This window comes from Gadus macrocephalus, chromosome 7 (genome assembly GCF_031168955.1).
Source record: "Gadus macrocephalus chromosome 7, ASM3116895v1".
Taxonomy (NCBI): Eukaryota; Metazoa; Chordata; class Actinopteri; order Gadiformes; family Gadidae; genus Gadus; species Gadus macrocephalus.
The window spans coordinates 18,698,146-18,716,800 of NC_082388.1; the positions used below are offsets into that span (position 1 = coordinate 18,698,146).

The window sequence follows — 18,655 nt, forward strand, 5'->3', positions numbered from 1 at the left end:
ACACACACACACACACACACACACACACACACACACACACACACACACACACACACACAAACACATATTCACACACACACTCACTCACAACATACACACAAAAGAACACACACTCTCTCCCCCAACACACACACACACACAGACACACAAACACGCGCCACACACATACACATAGACCCCCCCCCAGAGTCTTGGCCCTGGTTCAGCAGCAGAGTTTCAGCACAACGAGGCCTTAGTAATGCAACCGTGTGGCCCCGGTCCAAACCCATGCTCCGATGCACGCCACAGAGACACACCGCTTGTGTGGCATCAGCCCACCTTCCATCCCATCCTTAAAATGTTTCCGGTCCGTCTACGATTTAAGGCCTCCCGCAGCAGTTGGAAACGGCGCAAGGCGGGCATGAGACGCGTGGGTGGACAATCGCTTTAGAAGGGTTGACAGTTGACAAACCCTGCCAATGCTCACTCGGTGTGTGTGTGTGTGTGTGTGTGTGTGTGTGTGTGTGTGTGTGTGTGTGTGTGTGTGTGTGTGTGTGGGGGGGATAGATGTGGGAGGCCCCCTGTGTGAGGATGGAGGAGAGAGTCCTCCGATTACAAATCGTAACACAATATGTCAAAGAAGCAAATAGGAAAGATAAAAAAGAATACTGATACTGAACTGGTGAAGTCATCTCGTGGTTCTATCGGGTGTTCGACTCCCACCAAGCCAACTGTCTGAAAGGGTTTGAACCCTAATGTCCGCAATTCCAGCTGCAGGCATCTTTGAGGAAGAAGCCCGACCACTACCGTCTTGACATTAATGACAGGTATCCACAGAGAGAGAAAGAAAGATCGGACGGAGGGACGGACGGAAGGACGGAAGAAAGAAAGATAGAGGGACGGACAGACAAAATAAAGAAAGGAAAACAAAAACGAAAGAAAGAAAAAAAGAAAGGAAGACACATACACGAAAAAAAAAGCAAGAAATCACCAACGATACAAACAAACAAATGAACTAAAGAAGGAACAAACGAAAGGACGACGCAAGAACCAAAACAATGAAAGAACAAAGGAGGAATAAACGGCGGCATCCAGGCGTGTCGGCCCCCTCACCTCTCACAGAGTGATGCTTCCACACCACGCTGGGCTCCGGCCGACCGAGGGCCAGACACACCAGGTTGACGTTGCTGCCCTCGTTGACCGTCACGGCCTGGGATATATTGGTGATTCTGGCAGGCACTTGGTCGTGGAGAAAAAAACACAAGCACAAATACAACAAATGAATATTTATGGACTTAATTCATGGGGGGAAACCAAACAATATCATAATAAATAACACCCTGAAGTTTCCTTGACTGAACAATGTGGGCGTCGTTAACCTGAAATGACTCGGTGACGTATTGGAAATGATCCGGTTTGACGCGGTATCGCGCCTGATTGATTTTTCTTCCCCGTGTATGTATTTACAACACGGCTCACCTCCACAGCAGTGCCATGGATTAAAAGATAGATGTGATTTCATCTCCCTCCCCAGACAGGAGGACTGGGGTGGAACTGCGAGACGAAGGTGTCAGGTGTCGGTGCTTGACCTCCTAGTCTCCTCCGCTAAGATGTGTCTGTGTGCCGACGTGACCTTAAAGAGCAGCCACCGCCATTGATACAAAAGTTTGAAGACTGCACCGTTATTTGGTTTGATTTTGTATTCTGGTCACTAAAGCTGGTTAACTTTAGTGACCACTTCATGTCTGATGAAAAAACATTCCCTTTAGACCCATAAAGATATTACAAAGGAAAATCAATTCATAACGATAGTTAATGGTAGGGCCGAGGTATGAATGAGCAGGAAACAATTTCTAAACCACTGGCGTGTCATCTCCCTCCTACTCATGTGTAGCTCAAGCCTATTTATAAAGTTTTGGAACTAACTGTCAAATTACGGAACTAACAGTCAAATTACGGTGAGATTACTGTAATAACTTTTAAACATTATTATCGTCCTAAATAACTTACCACCCCTGCTGTGGCCCCCACTTTGTAAATAAGAGCGCTAGATAGTGCAGATGATTCATCTCTTGCGGGACACCCCTGATCTCATTTCCGACTCCAACCAGGAAAGTAATGTGGGCACATGTGAGCTTGTGTACATGTTTGTGTGCAAATGTGTGCTCTTGTGTCAGTGTGTTTACAGTTTCAATTTGTGGCACGACTAAGTAAGCCCTAAGGCAAAACAAATAATATTATAAAAAACCAAAATAAAACAAATAAAGCAGTGTGACTAAGATTATAAGAGGTTTTGGTGGAAGTTTGAGCACACTTGCCCACAGGGCCTTTGCTCATAATCTCAGAATCCTTTTTTTTCAGATTGTGTTATAAGAAAAATCTAATCGTGAAAGGCTGGCGGAGGAAGACATAAGATCTCATTATACAGATTCTCAGGATCCACGCTGGGACCAGTGTTCTGCATTCAAGCGGAAAACAACAAACAGAGTTCCAGAAACACCAAAGCAGGGACAAGGCTAAGAAAGCCATTAACAATACAAGAGGATTCATAATGTACAGCTGTGACAGCACTTCATTTGGTGCGCCAAAACCCCATCGGTGATTCACATTCTCTTTTACTCTCTGGTTTAATTCCAAATTCCGAACACTCAAGTACACCCAAGCCCACTTCTAATCTGGAATTTCATTTTCGGGTTTGTTATCTGAACAAAGATCAATCTTTAATATGAATGAATGCAAATCAAACATCCATTCAATGCGTGACAGACTAAAGCCTAGGGTGCTCAATGCTCAGCTGAAGGGTTCTGTGTTTGATCCCCACTGTCCTCAGCCTATCTACCCAAGCATCCTTGGCCAAGATGCATAGCCAATACCTGCTTCTTAATAAGCTGTCTCCGGCTGCAGAGACAGCTCATTAAGAATCCCCCTCTCCCCCCTTTAAATGACTAAATAACATCAATGCATGCAAAGCGTTGTGAAATTGACTTGTAGGAGATGGACTATTTCTCTAGGCGTCATGGGAAATTATATTTAATAAAAAAAATACCCCAATATGGTTGAAGGAAATGTTGACGAAGTGTAGTCCTAGCACGCGGCCTGGACCGCAGGGATCAAAGCTGAGCGATTTGTTCCCTTGGCATGGCGTTGACCTTTGAATATCCTGATTTAATTAGCATGCATTCCTAATGGCAGCTGGATGGGTTCATTTCGGACACAGTGTGTGATCAGGTTTTCTAAATGCTGCGCAGAACTCTTAGTAACCCTTTTGTACACACCTTGAGCAACCTGATTAATACTAATGCATTCAAGACCAGTCTGAGGGAGCAATGAAGCGAAGCAGCTTGTGAGTGAGTGAAATGGGTTTTATCAGATGTTGGCAAAACCAGTATCAAATTGAGGTGAATGTCTCAATTATGGGGAAAAAATATGTAATATACATAATTATGAAATAAAAGTCCAATAGTTTGGGGGATTTAGTTTATTTTATATCCTAAAATGTAATTTTAATATTGATATTTACATATTTCACACCAATTCACCCCCGTCACCTCAACTTTGCGTCGCCTACTCTGGTGTCCCCAGATATCCCATTATCCGCTGCTAATGTGATTTGGATTAGCAGCGTCGGTAGCATAGATATGCCGGATAGCATGACGGGGACACTATCTGAGATGAGGATAAGATATGGCAGCACAGCCACAAGAAGAAGCGCAGAATCCCCTTAAATCTGGTTGGCTACCGGCCCCCAGGTGCATTCCAGGAAGTCAGGAAACATAATTTGTTGTTTGGGGAGAAATGACATTCCTTTAAGTGGTAAGAGCTTTCTTATCGACGGTATTTTCTGTTTATTTTGTTCTTCTTTTTTTACGCTTATTTGGATCATCCAATGTAGACATTGTAGGCATATCAGTAGACAGCCAGTAAGCCGCTAGTAACCTAGCAACAGAGTGTCGGTTGGGTGTCAACAAAGGTGGGGCTGAGAGACCTTGTGAGGGAAATGGAACCTCAGAAAAGGATTCAAACAGATTTCCTTGTGCTAAAGCATGACTGAATGAGTGCTAATATTGGTGTTGGTCTGGAGAGCACTGATATAATGATTGGGGCCAAGTCATTTGAGATTCATTTGAATAATGGACGTTGCATGAAGTCATGCCACGGCCACTGCATTCAAAGTATTACTGATTTCTAATTGGTTGTTAAGACGTGAAAGCAGGGATATTAGCCTTTCACCTCTCTAGTGGAAACCACTTCTTCTAGGGAGATAACGCCAACTAAGTTCACACACACACACACACACACACACACACACACACACACACACACACACACACACACACACACACACACACACACACACACACACACACACACACACACACACACACACACACTCACACACACACACACACATCCTGTGCAGTTAATATAACTATTTGGCAACATCTTTCCTTCCCTTTAACGTGGAAATGTAGGCTCACCTCATGTACAGCAAAAGCTTTACCTTTATTAAACAGAGTATATTATATTTCAATTTGAAATGAATATATCAGTGAATTAAATCGTTGTGGGTGTAATGTCTCATCCACTTCGGGGCTACAGGATTCTTTTATACACTCAGTTTAGATTGGTAAATAGTTGTGACTCTTCAAGGTAATACAATCCACACTGCTTTCGTCATGCATGAAATGTGGCCGAGTTCCCTGCATTGACCCTGGCAATAGCATCCTACCGGCCTCGCTTAAAACCAACACAATGTGCGTTACAGAACTAGAACCGGAACACTGCTGACTCTGCCCTTCTTAATGCGCCACGGGTTCACCGCAAACACATCCCCCGTGAGCATGATGCAGAACAAACATGGGAAAACACATACAGAGGAGTGGAGCACAGTGTATCTGCACCCTGGCCAAGCCTTCTTCAATGCAGATTACTCAAGCGTTGCAGCCAGGGACGTGCCTGGGAGCTAAATATAAATACCCAGGTCCACTGGAAGGGCCGAGGTTAGGGGACGCGCCTGGGAGCTGAAATACCCAGGTCCACTGGTAGGGCCGAGGTAAGGGAACGTGCCCAGGGAACTATATATAAATACCCAGGTGCAGAGGTTAGGGGCTGAGGGCATGGCTAGTTTATGACACATTTAAAAGAATAAACAAGAAACCCAGAACTATCCAGGACACGACCCAGGTAACCCTGGTGGTCGTTACAGTCCGGGTTTCAGCCAGCTGCAATAAAATGAAGGAAGACTGTTCATAAAAAAAGGACAGATGATTTTAAAAAGAAGGTTTTCCCCTGTACTCATAACCTTTGGGCCATTGGAATAACTAATGCTAAAAGTGTCTCTGTGGGAAACCACAAGAAATGAACGTAAGAATAGGTCTTGTTAACTTTTAGTTTTAAGGTACAAAACCTTGGAAAAATATATACATATTTGATTGAAACTAAATTGAAAAAACACACTATTGCAGGTAACAATAATCAGGCAATGCTGCCTAATTCCTCATTGCTGTTTGTTGTTGAGCACCATTAACCATTAAGATATACTCCAATTTGTGCTACATGAGCCATAACGTTTCCTTCAGCAATGTAAACACTGCGGTATTCCATCATATATAACAGCATGCAGTTACAGCGAGCTGTGTACAATACATGACAAATAGGATTCCTAATGAACCCTGCAAGGCCATATTTATTATCTTAGCCAAGGCTAGAATACATCCTCCTCTTTTGGGATCTTTTTATAGAAAGCAGGATATAAATGGTGCAAACCGTCGCTTGTTTACGGTCCCTTGACAATGCGCTGTGGGTGTTACAAAGATCGGCCGGCAAAGAGTACAGGTAAAGAGTAGGTTGCGCAGCACTCATCCAACAGACGCACGGCATCTGCATGCTGAACCGCAGTCAGGCAAATGCGGCATCAAGTGGTATAGTTACAGAACAATGATAGCCACACATCACCCACTCTGCAGAACACAAACACATCACACAAACAGTTCGTGTTCGTCTCCATCCCAGTCTGTACAATGCAGTGATCAGCATTTTGTTCTACCTTGTTTCCAGGCTGTTTACGGAGTTCCTGGCTACCACTTTGCGGAGGCCCATAATAGACGGCACTTTGGCAAAATGTACAGATCGGGTCCTGCGATGTTGGGACACCGGCGGCCAGATGATAATCATCAAAGCCTGGTGGTCCCCCAGTTGGGGGTTTAGTGTGTGTACTGGCTGCTCTCCTTTGGGAACCATCACTGTAGATGTCGTCGCAAAATAAGGTGCTGATAAAGCAGTTGGTTAGACGACGAAAATAGGAGGAGCGGGGAAAGAGCGTAATGTCGATTATGGATTTTGAATAGGCCTTTTAAACAACAGTGGTTCATCGTGTCTATTCCGTTCAACTTCTTTAATTCAATAACGTTTTGATAATTCTCACCGTCATCACATAATTTCAACTGGCACTTTAAAAAAGAGAGAAAGGAAAGAGAAGGGAGGTGAGTGCTTAATAGTGCTGAATAAACTGTTCTTCAAGACAAGTCCCAATTATGTAATTGAAGGCTATCTTAATATGATGAGCTGTATTTCAGAGCAATGTCAGCACAATTAGTACACGGTCAAATTACATCGAAACCTCTCCACTATCCTCTTTTATGTTTGTTTGCTTGAATGCAACAGTCCTTTGGTTAAAATTTAGCAGTCAGTGTAGTACTGCAGGGGAAAGGAACTAGAGATGTGTGTCAAATAGATGAAACTGAAAAGAATATTTGAGTGCTACCTTATTCAAGCTAATAGGTTTGAAACCGTTTTGTAGCATGTGATATGCTGGATAGGCTCAAGCTTAATAAGACAACAATGTTGCACTTATGTCCGGGTGTAATATTTTTCCCCAATCATATTTGATTAATACATAAGTTAAATTGATTAAAGAGGTATAAGCTAATGGGGACGGAACAGCATTGCATTTATGGAGTAGACTCCATCCAAATACGTAAATGTAATTTTTTATGAAAATTACATTTACGTATCTCTCATTTCCAGGTATTACACATAGTAGTTCAGTCATGGTCAACCAGAAAGGTTGGTATCTAAAACAACCTAACCTTGTCTACATATCTTTAGTTCAGTAAGTCGCAATTGGTAGCAACATCGAAACAGGTATAAATTGAACTTCACACAAGATAAGGTTAAACCTGTAAACCCCGAGACAAGGTACAGTCAGCGCCATTTAGAGGATCACACTCTTGTCCAACAGCACTGAGGGTAAACTCAGTCGTGTCAACAGCACAGGCTCATCACACTACTTAATGATCCCAGGGCGGATATACAGAGGCCAGGTCATTAAACACAAGCTGTTTAAACTAGACATAGCAAAATACCTCCCATTCTGCGGCAGGCCATAAATCATACCATAAACACACGAATCGTCGGCGTAGTTATAGTAGCGGCCTATCCCCTTTTACCCAAGGGAGAAAGAAATGTCTTACCCTCAGCAAGTGATCTCCAGCTGTAAACCACAGCTGTTTACCGGTTTACCAGGTGAAGACACGTGACATATTAAATGGATCATTTAAACCACTGGATCCTGACAGCCAGTGAGCTCCACAACATGGGAAATGTTACTAGTTCTAGTAGGAGCATCGCTTCAGTGATGTCCTTCAGCTTTGTATTTCTCAGCGTAACAATGCAGAGTTGTCCAACACGAAAATACACATAGATTCTGTTGTTTTGTGGCATTCGGTAAATACTTGTTATTTAAATGTTGCCTAATTTCACTGGCTTTAGGTGCAGAGGTTAAATGTACCTATTTTGACTAATTCTGTTTTCGAGGTCTCTAATTAACCACAACATTGTCTTCTACAAAGGAAGCAGAACGTGACAATTGAAATATTCTGTCCAATCAGCTGCCACACATGCATCCGGTTAAATCAACAATTGTTGTGGATTATGTGCGTGCGGGGGTCTCGGCGGGGGTGATGGAGAGTCTATTATTAAATCAAGAAAATTGTGAATTGTAATATGACTCTGAGAAGCAGCAGGCATGTTCTGCCTGTGTCAAATAGGAAAAACAGAATGGTATGAGAAGCAACAGACATACTGTATTCTGTTTGCGTCGAAAAGGAAAACCACAAAGCTCTGAGTGGGTTTGAAATCTCTTAACTTCAAGGACAAGAGTTTTCCCATTGAAAACCGCCATTCAAATCTTTAACTGATCTTCACCTCATTGGTAAAGATCAGTTCTTGTCACGTGCGTCATCATCTCTAAATCCTAGCTAATGCACAGCGACATAAGGGGTGTTTGTTTTGTGCACATTGTCTGTCGATAAAGTCCAACACCAGAAATCCACACCAGAAAAACCAAACCAGACCGGACAATGGAGATTCTTTAAAAACATCACAACCTGGGTTTTTGTGATGAAACGCGGAGATGAAAGGGGAAGCCATGGGAAGGTGGATATAATCGAAGCTAGTTGTACAACACTTAGAAGCGGTTTCAACAGTTAAAAGAGGTTTCAACAGTTAAAAGAGGTTTCAACTAGGGCTGAGGCCGAATATTCAAATATTCGGATATTCGTTCCTTAGGAATATATTCAAATCTCGATTCATTATTCAAATCCCAATGTGTTTTTCAATGCTTCGCTTTTTTAAAAGAAAAGATTTACATGCAAAAAAGGTTTTGGGATGTGTATGGATATTTGGGAACTGAAAGTAGAAGGCTAGGTTACATTTCTTCGGAACATCTCAGTGACAAAATATATATGTAAGGGGCCTAGACGTCCCACAACAATTCACGTCAAAGCATCCATTGAGGTAGCCATCATTAGAATGGTTAAATATGTGATTATAATTAAATAGTTTTTTTGTTCGATTTTATCTAAAATTATTTGTATATTCCGGTATAAACTTTGAACAGTGTTCAAACCACCCATTTGAGTTGTATTGATTGGAAGTAGGCCAACACACAACTTATTTTATCATTGTTTTATGTTTGTTTGTAAGCACTTTGGGTCAACTCAGTTGTTTTTAAATGTGCTATAGAAATAAAGTTGACTTGACTTGACTTAGGAAAGGTTTAGGCTGCATTGAAGCTCTGCTTTTATTAGAATAACACATAACGACTAGAGGTCTCTTCCTGATACGTGACACGTTGAAAGACACGCACTATGAATGATTTTTTTCTTTCTATTTTCCCCACCGAATATTCGGATATTCATTTGGAAACATAACGAATATTTAGGAGCTTGAAATGATGTATTCGGGCCAACCCTATACTGTCAGCAAGCCACTAAGCTCTCTGTCTCGGTTCAAAGGCTGTTTTTTTTTTTGCCCTACAGGGCCCCCCATTTCATCTTATGTTCTGGGCTCCATTCCAATGCCATGACAGCCGCATGGAAACAAACTGAAATGACAAAATGGCCGAATGAGTATATTGTCCTGAGACATGTAATTAATGTAACACGTTTAATGGATTCAAATTCACCACTGAGAAACAAGCTATGCTGCTTTGCTGGGGGAGCTGGTTCATCAGGGCACATTTGTGTATGCAGCTCCTAGATTGATGCCGTTGACCAGCCAATATAATTTAATATGTGAGTGAATATGTGATGACACACATTGAATGGCAAACTGAAAGTAGTCTGATTCATCTAGTACTATTGTTTAGTGTATTGGTAAAGGAGTGAAGCCAGGAAAGACGGTTACGATGGTTTAATCACCCAGATTGTTATTGTCCATTAATAGACATAAAACATACACAGTCATTGAAATAGGGAAAAGGATCCAACAAGATAGATTGAACAAAACTTTAGCAAGTAAACATTGAATTTGTGACCTGTGCTTTGATGAATGTTAAGTAGAGCTAAGGTTGCTTAATGGTCCCCAACTGTGAATAGATGCAATGTCCCATTCCATAAGTGTTACTAAGGCAGTGGATATGGAGAGGTTGGTAACTGCAATATTGGGACATATCTATGCAAACTGATTGCTCCATTGGCAACATTTTGTGAATTCTTGGGGAGCCACTGGCCGACTCTTGAGTAAGCAGCATTTATCTTACAAATCGTAACTCGGGCAAGGTTATAAAATGTTCATTAAAAGGTAATAAGGTAGTGTAGGTTTACGTCAGATCATTAAGAATAAGTGTAGTCTAGTAGTTTGAGATGTTTATTCAATCATGTTTCAATTTTAAACAGTTAACATACAAGTGTCTTTGTCAATCGTGGTAAACCTTAGCATTACTTTCACTGAAGTTGTCCAGTAAAACAGACTCAGACATGCTATTCTGTCATTCAATCCAAATTAAATGTATACAATTAATCGATATGACTACAGATCTAATCTGTTGCTTAGTAGTTTAACAGCATACAGCCCTGTGTAGCTATTTAAAAAAAGGATTTGATTGCCAATGAGATTTCACAGTTGTTGCCATTTTATCGCTTGACAAGCCACTTGGCCGAGTGGAAATGATTGACAGCTCAACATCGGCGAGCACTTTGGCATAAGAATAACAAAACATGGTAACAATTATCTAAGTAACGTCTCATTTCTCTCAAACGCTATTTGGAACATATGTATTATCGGTTCATATTTCTGTCCATGCCATCAATCTATACAATTCCATTCCCTGGCTTTTCCTGCTGGTGGTTGAAATAAACAAATATAAAAATAAATAAATGCCAATTAAAACATTAAGACACAATCTGCAAGGCTAGAGGATGTCAAATCTGCTCGACCATTTGGATGAATGTGTTTGACGTTTCCCTGTGCACAGAGACTAACAAAGTAAAGTAAAGATTTCATGGGAATTTGCATCTGTCAAGATGCAAAGGCTTGAAAGCCTTCCATTAGACTTTTCTTGAGCTTGCTAAAACTCTTTGAACTGAGAGGCTTGTCTCAATTTGTTGCTTAAAAAGCAATTCAAGCGTTGAAAATTATCCTGTGGGTATTTGGTATCTCTGACCAGAATATTCATGAGTCAAGCATCTATTTTTACTCACACATTTTTTTTATGTTTCATCACATAATAATCATCAACATATGGGCTGTGTGAATGTAATTTGCATACGAAGATGGAAAATAAAAAACAATCTATATTTTGTATGCAGGTTTCACACTTGTCTGTACATGTTAAGTATTAGGATCGTACGATATCTATGAATGGCTCTTCTGTAAATAGACTGATTTAAACTAAGATGGGATTGACTGGAACGTTTTGCTTTTCTGTTTCACAATGTAAGATAAGATGGAAAGAAAACCTTAGAGACTCCCCCAAGGAGTGCTAAGGGTTACAGAGCAAAGTAACAATAAAAGTGAGCATCAAAAAATAAATTAATAACAAAAATGTTTTTAAAAAAACTGCTACGAGACGTACTAGTGCTGCACAGCTTGACTGCTGCGTAAGTGTACAAACTGTAAAGAGATGTCTAAAAGTGAAAAAGAAAAAAACGATTGAAACCAAACAAGGAATTATGATCGATTAGCAAAACGTAGGGGTTGATGAAGCCTTGAGCTAAAAGCCATGGAAGCTAGTTAAAGATACTAGCCCTGTGTTTACATGATCAACAGAGGGCGGGTACAGTATCCTATTGTTAAGTAGGAAAAGCAAACAAAACGCAGAGAGCTGCAAATCCCTCCAAATAGCTCGGGAACGCAGGAGGTGAGAAATTGAAAGTGAAATCAGGGCCAGCTTCATCAGAGCACAAGTGCTTTCTAATGTGTTACACAAGCAAAGCTTATAGGGCTCACTCTCCAATTTAATTTATCCTAATGTGGAATATTTCCAATGGCTCATTACTCGCCCTGCCGCTGGAGGGGGGACTACCTCCTCTCTACGATCCCTCTCTGTAATGAGCCCTGAAGTTTATTAAAGCCTTGTGCACGGAGGGGCACGCTCTCCTCGCTCCCTCTCCCGCGTCCCACGGTAAAGTAGCAAGGCCCGGCGCACTAATCGCTACTGTGTAACGCCACATCGTCGCTCTCAATGAAACCAAACACAAAGGCACGGTGGGAGTTGGTCTTTACGCTTTATGACCGAATGGAACTCCTCCCCGCTCTCCGAACACAACGCCGACTCGGAATCTTTCGGAAGACACGCTTGAATGTTTGGGCCCCGCTGTGAACGTGACTAAACGGATCAACGATTTTCGCTTCCTTTGTGATCGCTTCCTTTGTGATACCTTAAAGTATAAACGATGCATTTCTGAGTGATATTATGATAAACGCTATACTTTTGTGCATTACGCTGGGGGTGGGGGTGGGGGGTAGTGCAGGTTGTACATGGGATAACATTTTTTGAAGAAGAACAGAAGAGTTAAATTATATAGACAATTGCCAATGTATTATAAATATTGTTCAGTAAATGTAGTTAGATGTTTTTTTATTCGAAAAACCGTATGACTTTGTGCATTCCATCATAGCATCAAAGTTTTCCATTGATGGTTCGTTCTATTTCGTGACTTATTAAGTACACTGGGAGCACAAGCAGCATTGTAGACTTTTCCTTTCAAATGTGTCCCAGCGGCCATGGCCTTCTTGCAACAATAACAGGGTATAAAGGGGGTGCTCGCACTCTTTGCCCAGCTGCCGCATGTGTGAAACATAAGTGATATCAGAGAATCCAGGGTCGAGGAATGGAAAAGTAAATACCATACATTCAGATTATTGTACGAGGACACGACCGGTCACATTCTCAAGTCGTTCCCTTGTTGCGTAACCTTCCCCCATCCGAGTGCTGGCCGTTTGCAAAGACTGCAGAACCATATAACAAGTGTGCGCGGTAATGCGGCGCTGTCTCCCCATTGAGCCTTCACACAGCCACCGCCTGTTCTCTTGCGAGCCACATGTGAGGAAAAAAGAAGAAGCAAATGTCCATAATCCTGGGGATGGGAGTGGGTTGAGGAGAACAGGCTGACAAGGTCACTGGTCTGATTGATGTTGGCCTCCAGAGTTCCTCCCCGGGTGCGGGTTCAACACAAATCTCTATTTCAGAGGTGCTGGAGATGAGACGGGACCAGCGGGGACAGCAGGGACCCAAACCTCCTCCCCACGGACCGCCGAGGAGCCCGGCGCGCGGGGAAGGTAGGATGTTGTGGCGTATTCATTCATCCCTCACCCCGGGCCATCGGCCCGTGACTGGACTGGAGTGTGGGAGGCATGCTGATCCTCCACAAAGGGAAGGGAGGGGGGGGGGGGGGGGGGGGGGGGGGGTGCTCCAGAGGGGAGACTCGTGGGTTGGAGGCTGGTTGGGAAGGGGGGGGGATGGAGGAGGTAAGGGACACCGATGCAAATGTTGAGAGCATGGTGATCAACTATTTTAATAAGCGATCACACCGAGGGAGACCCTTTACCTCTACTTCTCACGCAGTGCACTTAGCAGAGATCTGAATACATCATTTTGTTTCTCTATTCAATGGCATTAGTGAGCCCCCCCCCCTCCCACTTTACACATATGTAGACACGGGCAGGCAAAACACACACACACACACAAGGACACACACACACATGCACACGCATTAACGGCATAGAAAAACATACTGACTCCGGGAGGATAACTACCATGAATAATACAGTTCCTGCATTGCTGTGGCTTTTTCATCTATTATTATCATCATCATCGCTACCTTCCTCATATCCTCTTCCTGCTCCCTCTTCTTTCCCCGCTACCCGCTTTGTCTCCCTCATGTTACATGATAGACAGCGAGCGTTTGCGGGCCCGAGCCTAACACATTCATCAATGCATCGGATTAATCACAGCCATTAGCGCGCATTCCACCAATAGCACCGACGTCAAGGCAAGCTGTTTTCGATACGCACTCTCTATTTAAAGACAATGCACTGACGAACGACGGAGCCAGCAGATGGGCAATAAATCGAAACAAATCAATCGAAGGAATACCAGAGATTTCCAGACAGTTTTTTCTTGACTTCAGAACGGAAACAGCCGCACACGTCTGACAACAGGCACTGCACATTCACTGATGTCCCATTGGACTTACTGTGGGTGCAAAAAAACCACCAATTGAATCTTCAGGCAAAAATGGGGTTAATGGAAACATGGCATTGCTCAATGCGAAAACGGTTTAAGAGATATATATTGAAACTTGTGTGCGCTTCCTAACAATGGTCCATTTAAACATTTGACAATACGAATACATTACTCGGTAATTGCTGAATTATGTCCATCACTTGCCATAGCTTTCTTCCAATCCCCTTGCTATTCTGTATTCAAACTCTGCCAGAAACTGTTTTTGACATCAACACAGATGCACAGAGAGTGGGGATAATGAGAAACGTAGTGTCTAGGTACCTCTCTGTTAGTCTACATAGAAATCATTCATCCATTCATATTTTCTGTCAATCAGGGAAAAATCAATTTACTTTAAGAAGCCAGTGATGCAATTTGCTGCTCAGACTTCCACCGCTGCCAATGTACACACAAAAAAAATCCCCTTCATATGAAGTGTATCTTCGTATAACATTCATATTGATTGGAGTAAAAAAATCTCTCTTTGCATCCTTACTACTTTTAATTAAAGCGCCTGATTAAGTTTAGCTCAGCGTCCATGATGTACACCTCCCATCCCTGGCACGAGAGGTATAGATTGTTTTTCAGAAAACTGAGCGTGAAATGAAATTGATTTCATCGTAAATTATAACAAAGGTCTATCTGCTGACAGCTGATTTAGTGGGCCTTTGCTCCGAAAGGGAGCCAGGATATTTCTCAGTGTCCCCAAATCAATATCTATCAGCAGCCCCAAATTAAACCCCCGCCCATTTTCAGCAACAGCTCTAATATATAGTGGATTTTAAGTGAAGTAAAAAAATAAAAGGGCACATGCACGAGCCAATGATTTTCTTTTTGGAGGCGCAACTTTCTCCACTTCCAACAGTTAGTTTGGTTCAAAAGCGTGCCACTAGTCCCACAACTCCTGCAGTGTGTACCGACAAATAAATAGAAACTACCAACCCGTTGTCCCCATGTGTGTGTTGTGTTCAATTGCAATTGAGTTGCAGCAGCAGAAGAAAATAACTCCACACGGTGTGGGTACTGTATTGTGATGTTATCTGTGTTGCCCCAATGTGTGCGTGTATCTAGTGTATTGTAGGGTTTGTATGTTTCCTATGTGCGAGTCGCAGTAGGGGAAGAGACTACACACCGTGTAGGAACGGTATTGTGATCTTATCTGTACAGGGTTGCCCAATGTGTGTGCGTTGTGCATCTAGTCTTTTGTAAGCCATGGATGTGTCCTATGTGTGAGTCGCAGTAGGGGAAGAGACTACACAAGCTGTCGATACTGCAATGTGCTGTTATCTTTATAGCCTTGCCCGAGGTGACTGCCGTGTATGCATGTGTTGTAACGTGCTCCTAACGTGCGTGTGCAATTTTTTGTAACCACTCTCTTAAAGTCAATGTATAGCTTTTATTAAAGCAAAAAAAAGAAATAAATTGAGTTATTCATTGAATTAAATAATGAATCAAGAGAAAAAAGAAGTGCGCACTCACCTTGAACGATGAGGTGAACCTTGGTGGACTTGGGCTTCTTGTTGGTGAGGATGGTGCACACGTAGGGGCCCTCGTCGTGGACGTCCACACTGAGGATCTTGATGCTGTACTCGCTGACCGGCGTGTTCTCCATGAGCACCACGCGGGGGTCCAGGGTCCACTTCTCGCTGCCCGCAAACAGGATGGTGGTGCGGTTCAGCCAGGCCACCCGCGTCACCTTGCTGTCCACGCTGCATCTGTTTAGGGACACGGTGACGGTGAGGAGGAGATGCGGTATGCTAACGACACACAAAAGCGCACGCATAATCCGATTGTCGGCGGGACGACAAGACAAGGCGGTGAGGAGATACAGTATGCTCACACACACACACACACAGACGCCGAGTGTGCACAAGCACACAGTGCCGCGGTGATCCGACCAGCTCTCGCGCATTCATGCACGGGAATACATTCACACGCCCTTATCACCTGATAACCTCCGCTGGCATTGTATCTCATACACACAGCCTTCGTTGATGTTGTTTTTTCCCCCGCTAAAGTTGTTGTTCCTGAACTTGAGATGATAATGGATGGCATACAGGCGCCCTCCTCCACACTCAGACGCCCACCCAGGACCAGAATTTTGTTTGACTCTGGCATAACATTAAATGTGCAATAAAAAAATGATGTCCGCACTTTGTGTTTGGTCGCCTGCGCCGGTTGCCCACTCATACAAGAATCAGCTTCATTAAAACTATATCCGTAATTGGTTTATCAGGGTTAATGGATTTAAATATTGCCGGTGTAAGTAAAGCCTACCATTGACTTCAAATTGATATGCTTAAATGTTCATTTCCATTGGGAAGCAGCAGCTTAAAATGGATGCTGCAGAGGCAGTGCCCTCCCTGCCTCAGGGCCACGTACGATATCTAAACTAGGTGTTTTTTAGACAAATAATCCCGTTGTTAAACGGGCCTCGGAGGGAGCTCCCCCCTATAAAAACAACGGCAGCTTCATCAAGGTAGCATAAGCGTTACAATCTATTCTTTGATTTGAATGTAAAACATGCCACGGAAAACCGTTTTTTGCATCATTAGGCAAAACAAATAGGCCCTGTGCGTCTGCGAAAAAATCCCCGTGGTTAAGAACTGTTGTCTGTGAGGCAGGCTGAGGTCAAACCAGCAACTGAGGGCTGCTTTTTGCAGCATATCAGGATCACTTTCAGAACCCCTTAAAACCCAATACGCTTCACAACATATTGGCTGTTTTCGCTGCCAATCTAAGCCGGTCAGCGTCGGGACAATTTCGATTAAACTATAACCTCTCTAATACAAACAAGGTCACCAATCCAGAGGGACTCAAGAGGTGAGATTTAAGATACCGGTAGTCGAAAGCGCCACAGGATTGGCGCTCAGCGTATAGGTTAAAGGACACACCTAAAGGACAAGACAGTGTATTGATACCACATCAAACAATAAATGCGTCAGTCCTTTTTCTTCTGGTCAAAATTATGGGATGTTTGTGTCCCTCTGAAAAGTGTACAGTAAAAACAGCAAGGGGTGAAGTATTTCAGGGCGGGGGGTTTGGGGGATTCTGTAGAAAGATGAATTTAGCAAGATAGATAGAATATCGTATAAAATAACATGAAATTCAACACCTTGCATTTTCGGAACATATTACTCTAAGATTAATATTTTTAACAAATTGAAGATTTAAAACAACAATTACAATTTATATTATAATACTGCTTCAAACAAGTGAATACGGGTATGAACTCAACGATTTAACTTTTCCAATGTTTTTCTGAAACTGATTGAAAGTCTCAGACGGCGGCATTTTCACAACTCACCCCCTAGCATTGCTCCTTTATATAAGAAAGATCACCATGTGTGATGTTTCCCTTCAGTAGGTAATTATTTTCTGCATTGTTCACAAGGGAACAGAGTTTGTTTGCGTCACTCAATTGACCGCCGTACATTTAGCCCGCTAGCCTTGCTCTTAAACGCCACTTTCACGTGATGTCTGCTCCGACAGGGTTTCCACTGCGAAAAGGCCCTGGCAGACAGGTACAGCACGCAATGATTCAATACATCGGCATGTGTCAGGCGCCTTTCAAATAGGCTCCACTTTTGTGATACAGTATTTGGAAAAGAGGCAAATAATGGATGGTGGTGTCAACAGCGACCCAGATGTAAGCACTCACGGTGACAACAGACAGAACTCTCCCCAAAGAGACTTTATGGCAGCTTGATCATTGTTCAGTAACTAATAGGAAACGTGTATTCCACTTGGCGACGTGTTGCTGCGACACATTTCCAGCAGGGTAGGACTGTTGTTTACATGTTTTTGGTCGCGGGCACAACAGGGCATGCGTCTTTGGGTCTTTGTTATGAAATTATTTCATGATTGACACGACCGTTTTAACGCTTGAATTTAACATAGAGGAAGAAACAACAGAGAAGGATCGAAACCCAAAAAGATGTCATGAGACGCCTGTCATGAAATGTCATGAAAAAAGTGAATTTACGGCACATGGCCAGCCCTACTCACTCCTCGATCGCCCAGCGAATCTATTTCAATCAAATGGACAAATACAGGTAACAATTTAGAACAGATCTGAGCTCTCCCTTTCAGTACAATAAAGAGAGAGAGGTTAAACCATCCCCGGCGTCCATCTATACCTAAGGAAGGGGATTCAGCGGTGACTCGCAAACATTCATATTCAGGACATATTGTTTTCCCCTGCATCGCCGTGGGCCACTCCTCAATCCAATGGACTACATTGGATGAATATCATAAATCATCCTGCCATTTCCGTCTGCTCGACCAGGGTCAGAGCCCATCGCCAGATGAGAATCCACTTCCATCACAGCGTTTCATCAAAGTCGCACGGAATGGATCGGAAAACGCAAGAGAAACTGTTTTTGTTTTACTATATCATATACGTATATATATATATATATATATATATATATCTAAAACGATTTCCCAAATTCACAGTTTGGTACGATAAGGTACGGTTCTATATGTTATCGATATAAATGCCGGAATTTCTCATTTGTATTTAGATTAAAAAAACATATAACAGTACACAACATGGATCGTTTGGTTTCCAGCAGCATATGGAAACATAAACCAAACATGAGTGCCTGCTGAATAGCACAAACTATAAAATAGTAATTTATACGCTACTTCAACAAATGAATGCAC

At 42.7% G+C, this 18,655-nt stretch overlaps 1 protein-coding gene across 2 annotated transcripts in view; it reads right to left on the reverse strand.

Annotated features, from left to right (window-relative positions):
- Positions 1-18,655, reverse strand: part of opcml (opioid binding protein/cell adhesion molecule-like) — a 158,605-nt gene that overhangs the window by 37,524 nt on the left and 102,426 nt on the right. For both annotated transcript variants that reach the window (XM_060057168.1, XM_060057167.1), the window contains 2 exons: positions 15,467-15,702; positions 1,093-1,218 (listed from right to left, as the gene is read on the reverse strand). In XM_060057168.1, coding sequence (XP_059913151.1) covers positions 1,093-1,218; positions 15,467-15,702 — 362 coding nt within the window. The remainder of the gene's footprint in view (positions 1-1,092; positions 1,219-15,466; positions 15,703-18,655) is intronic.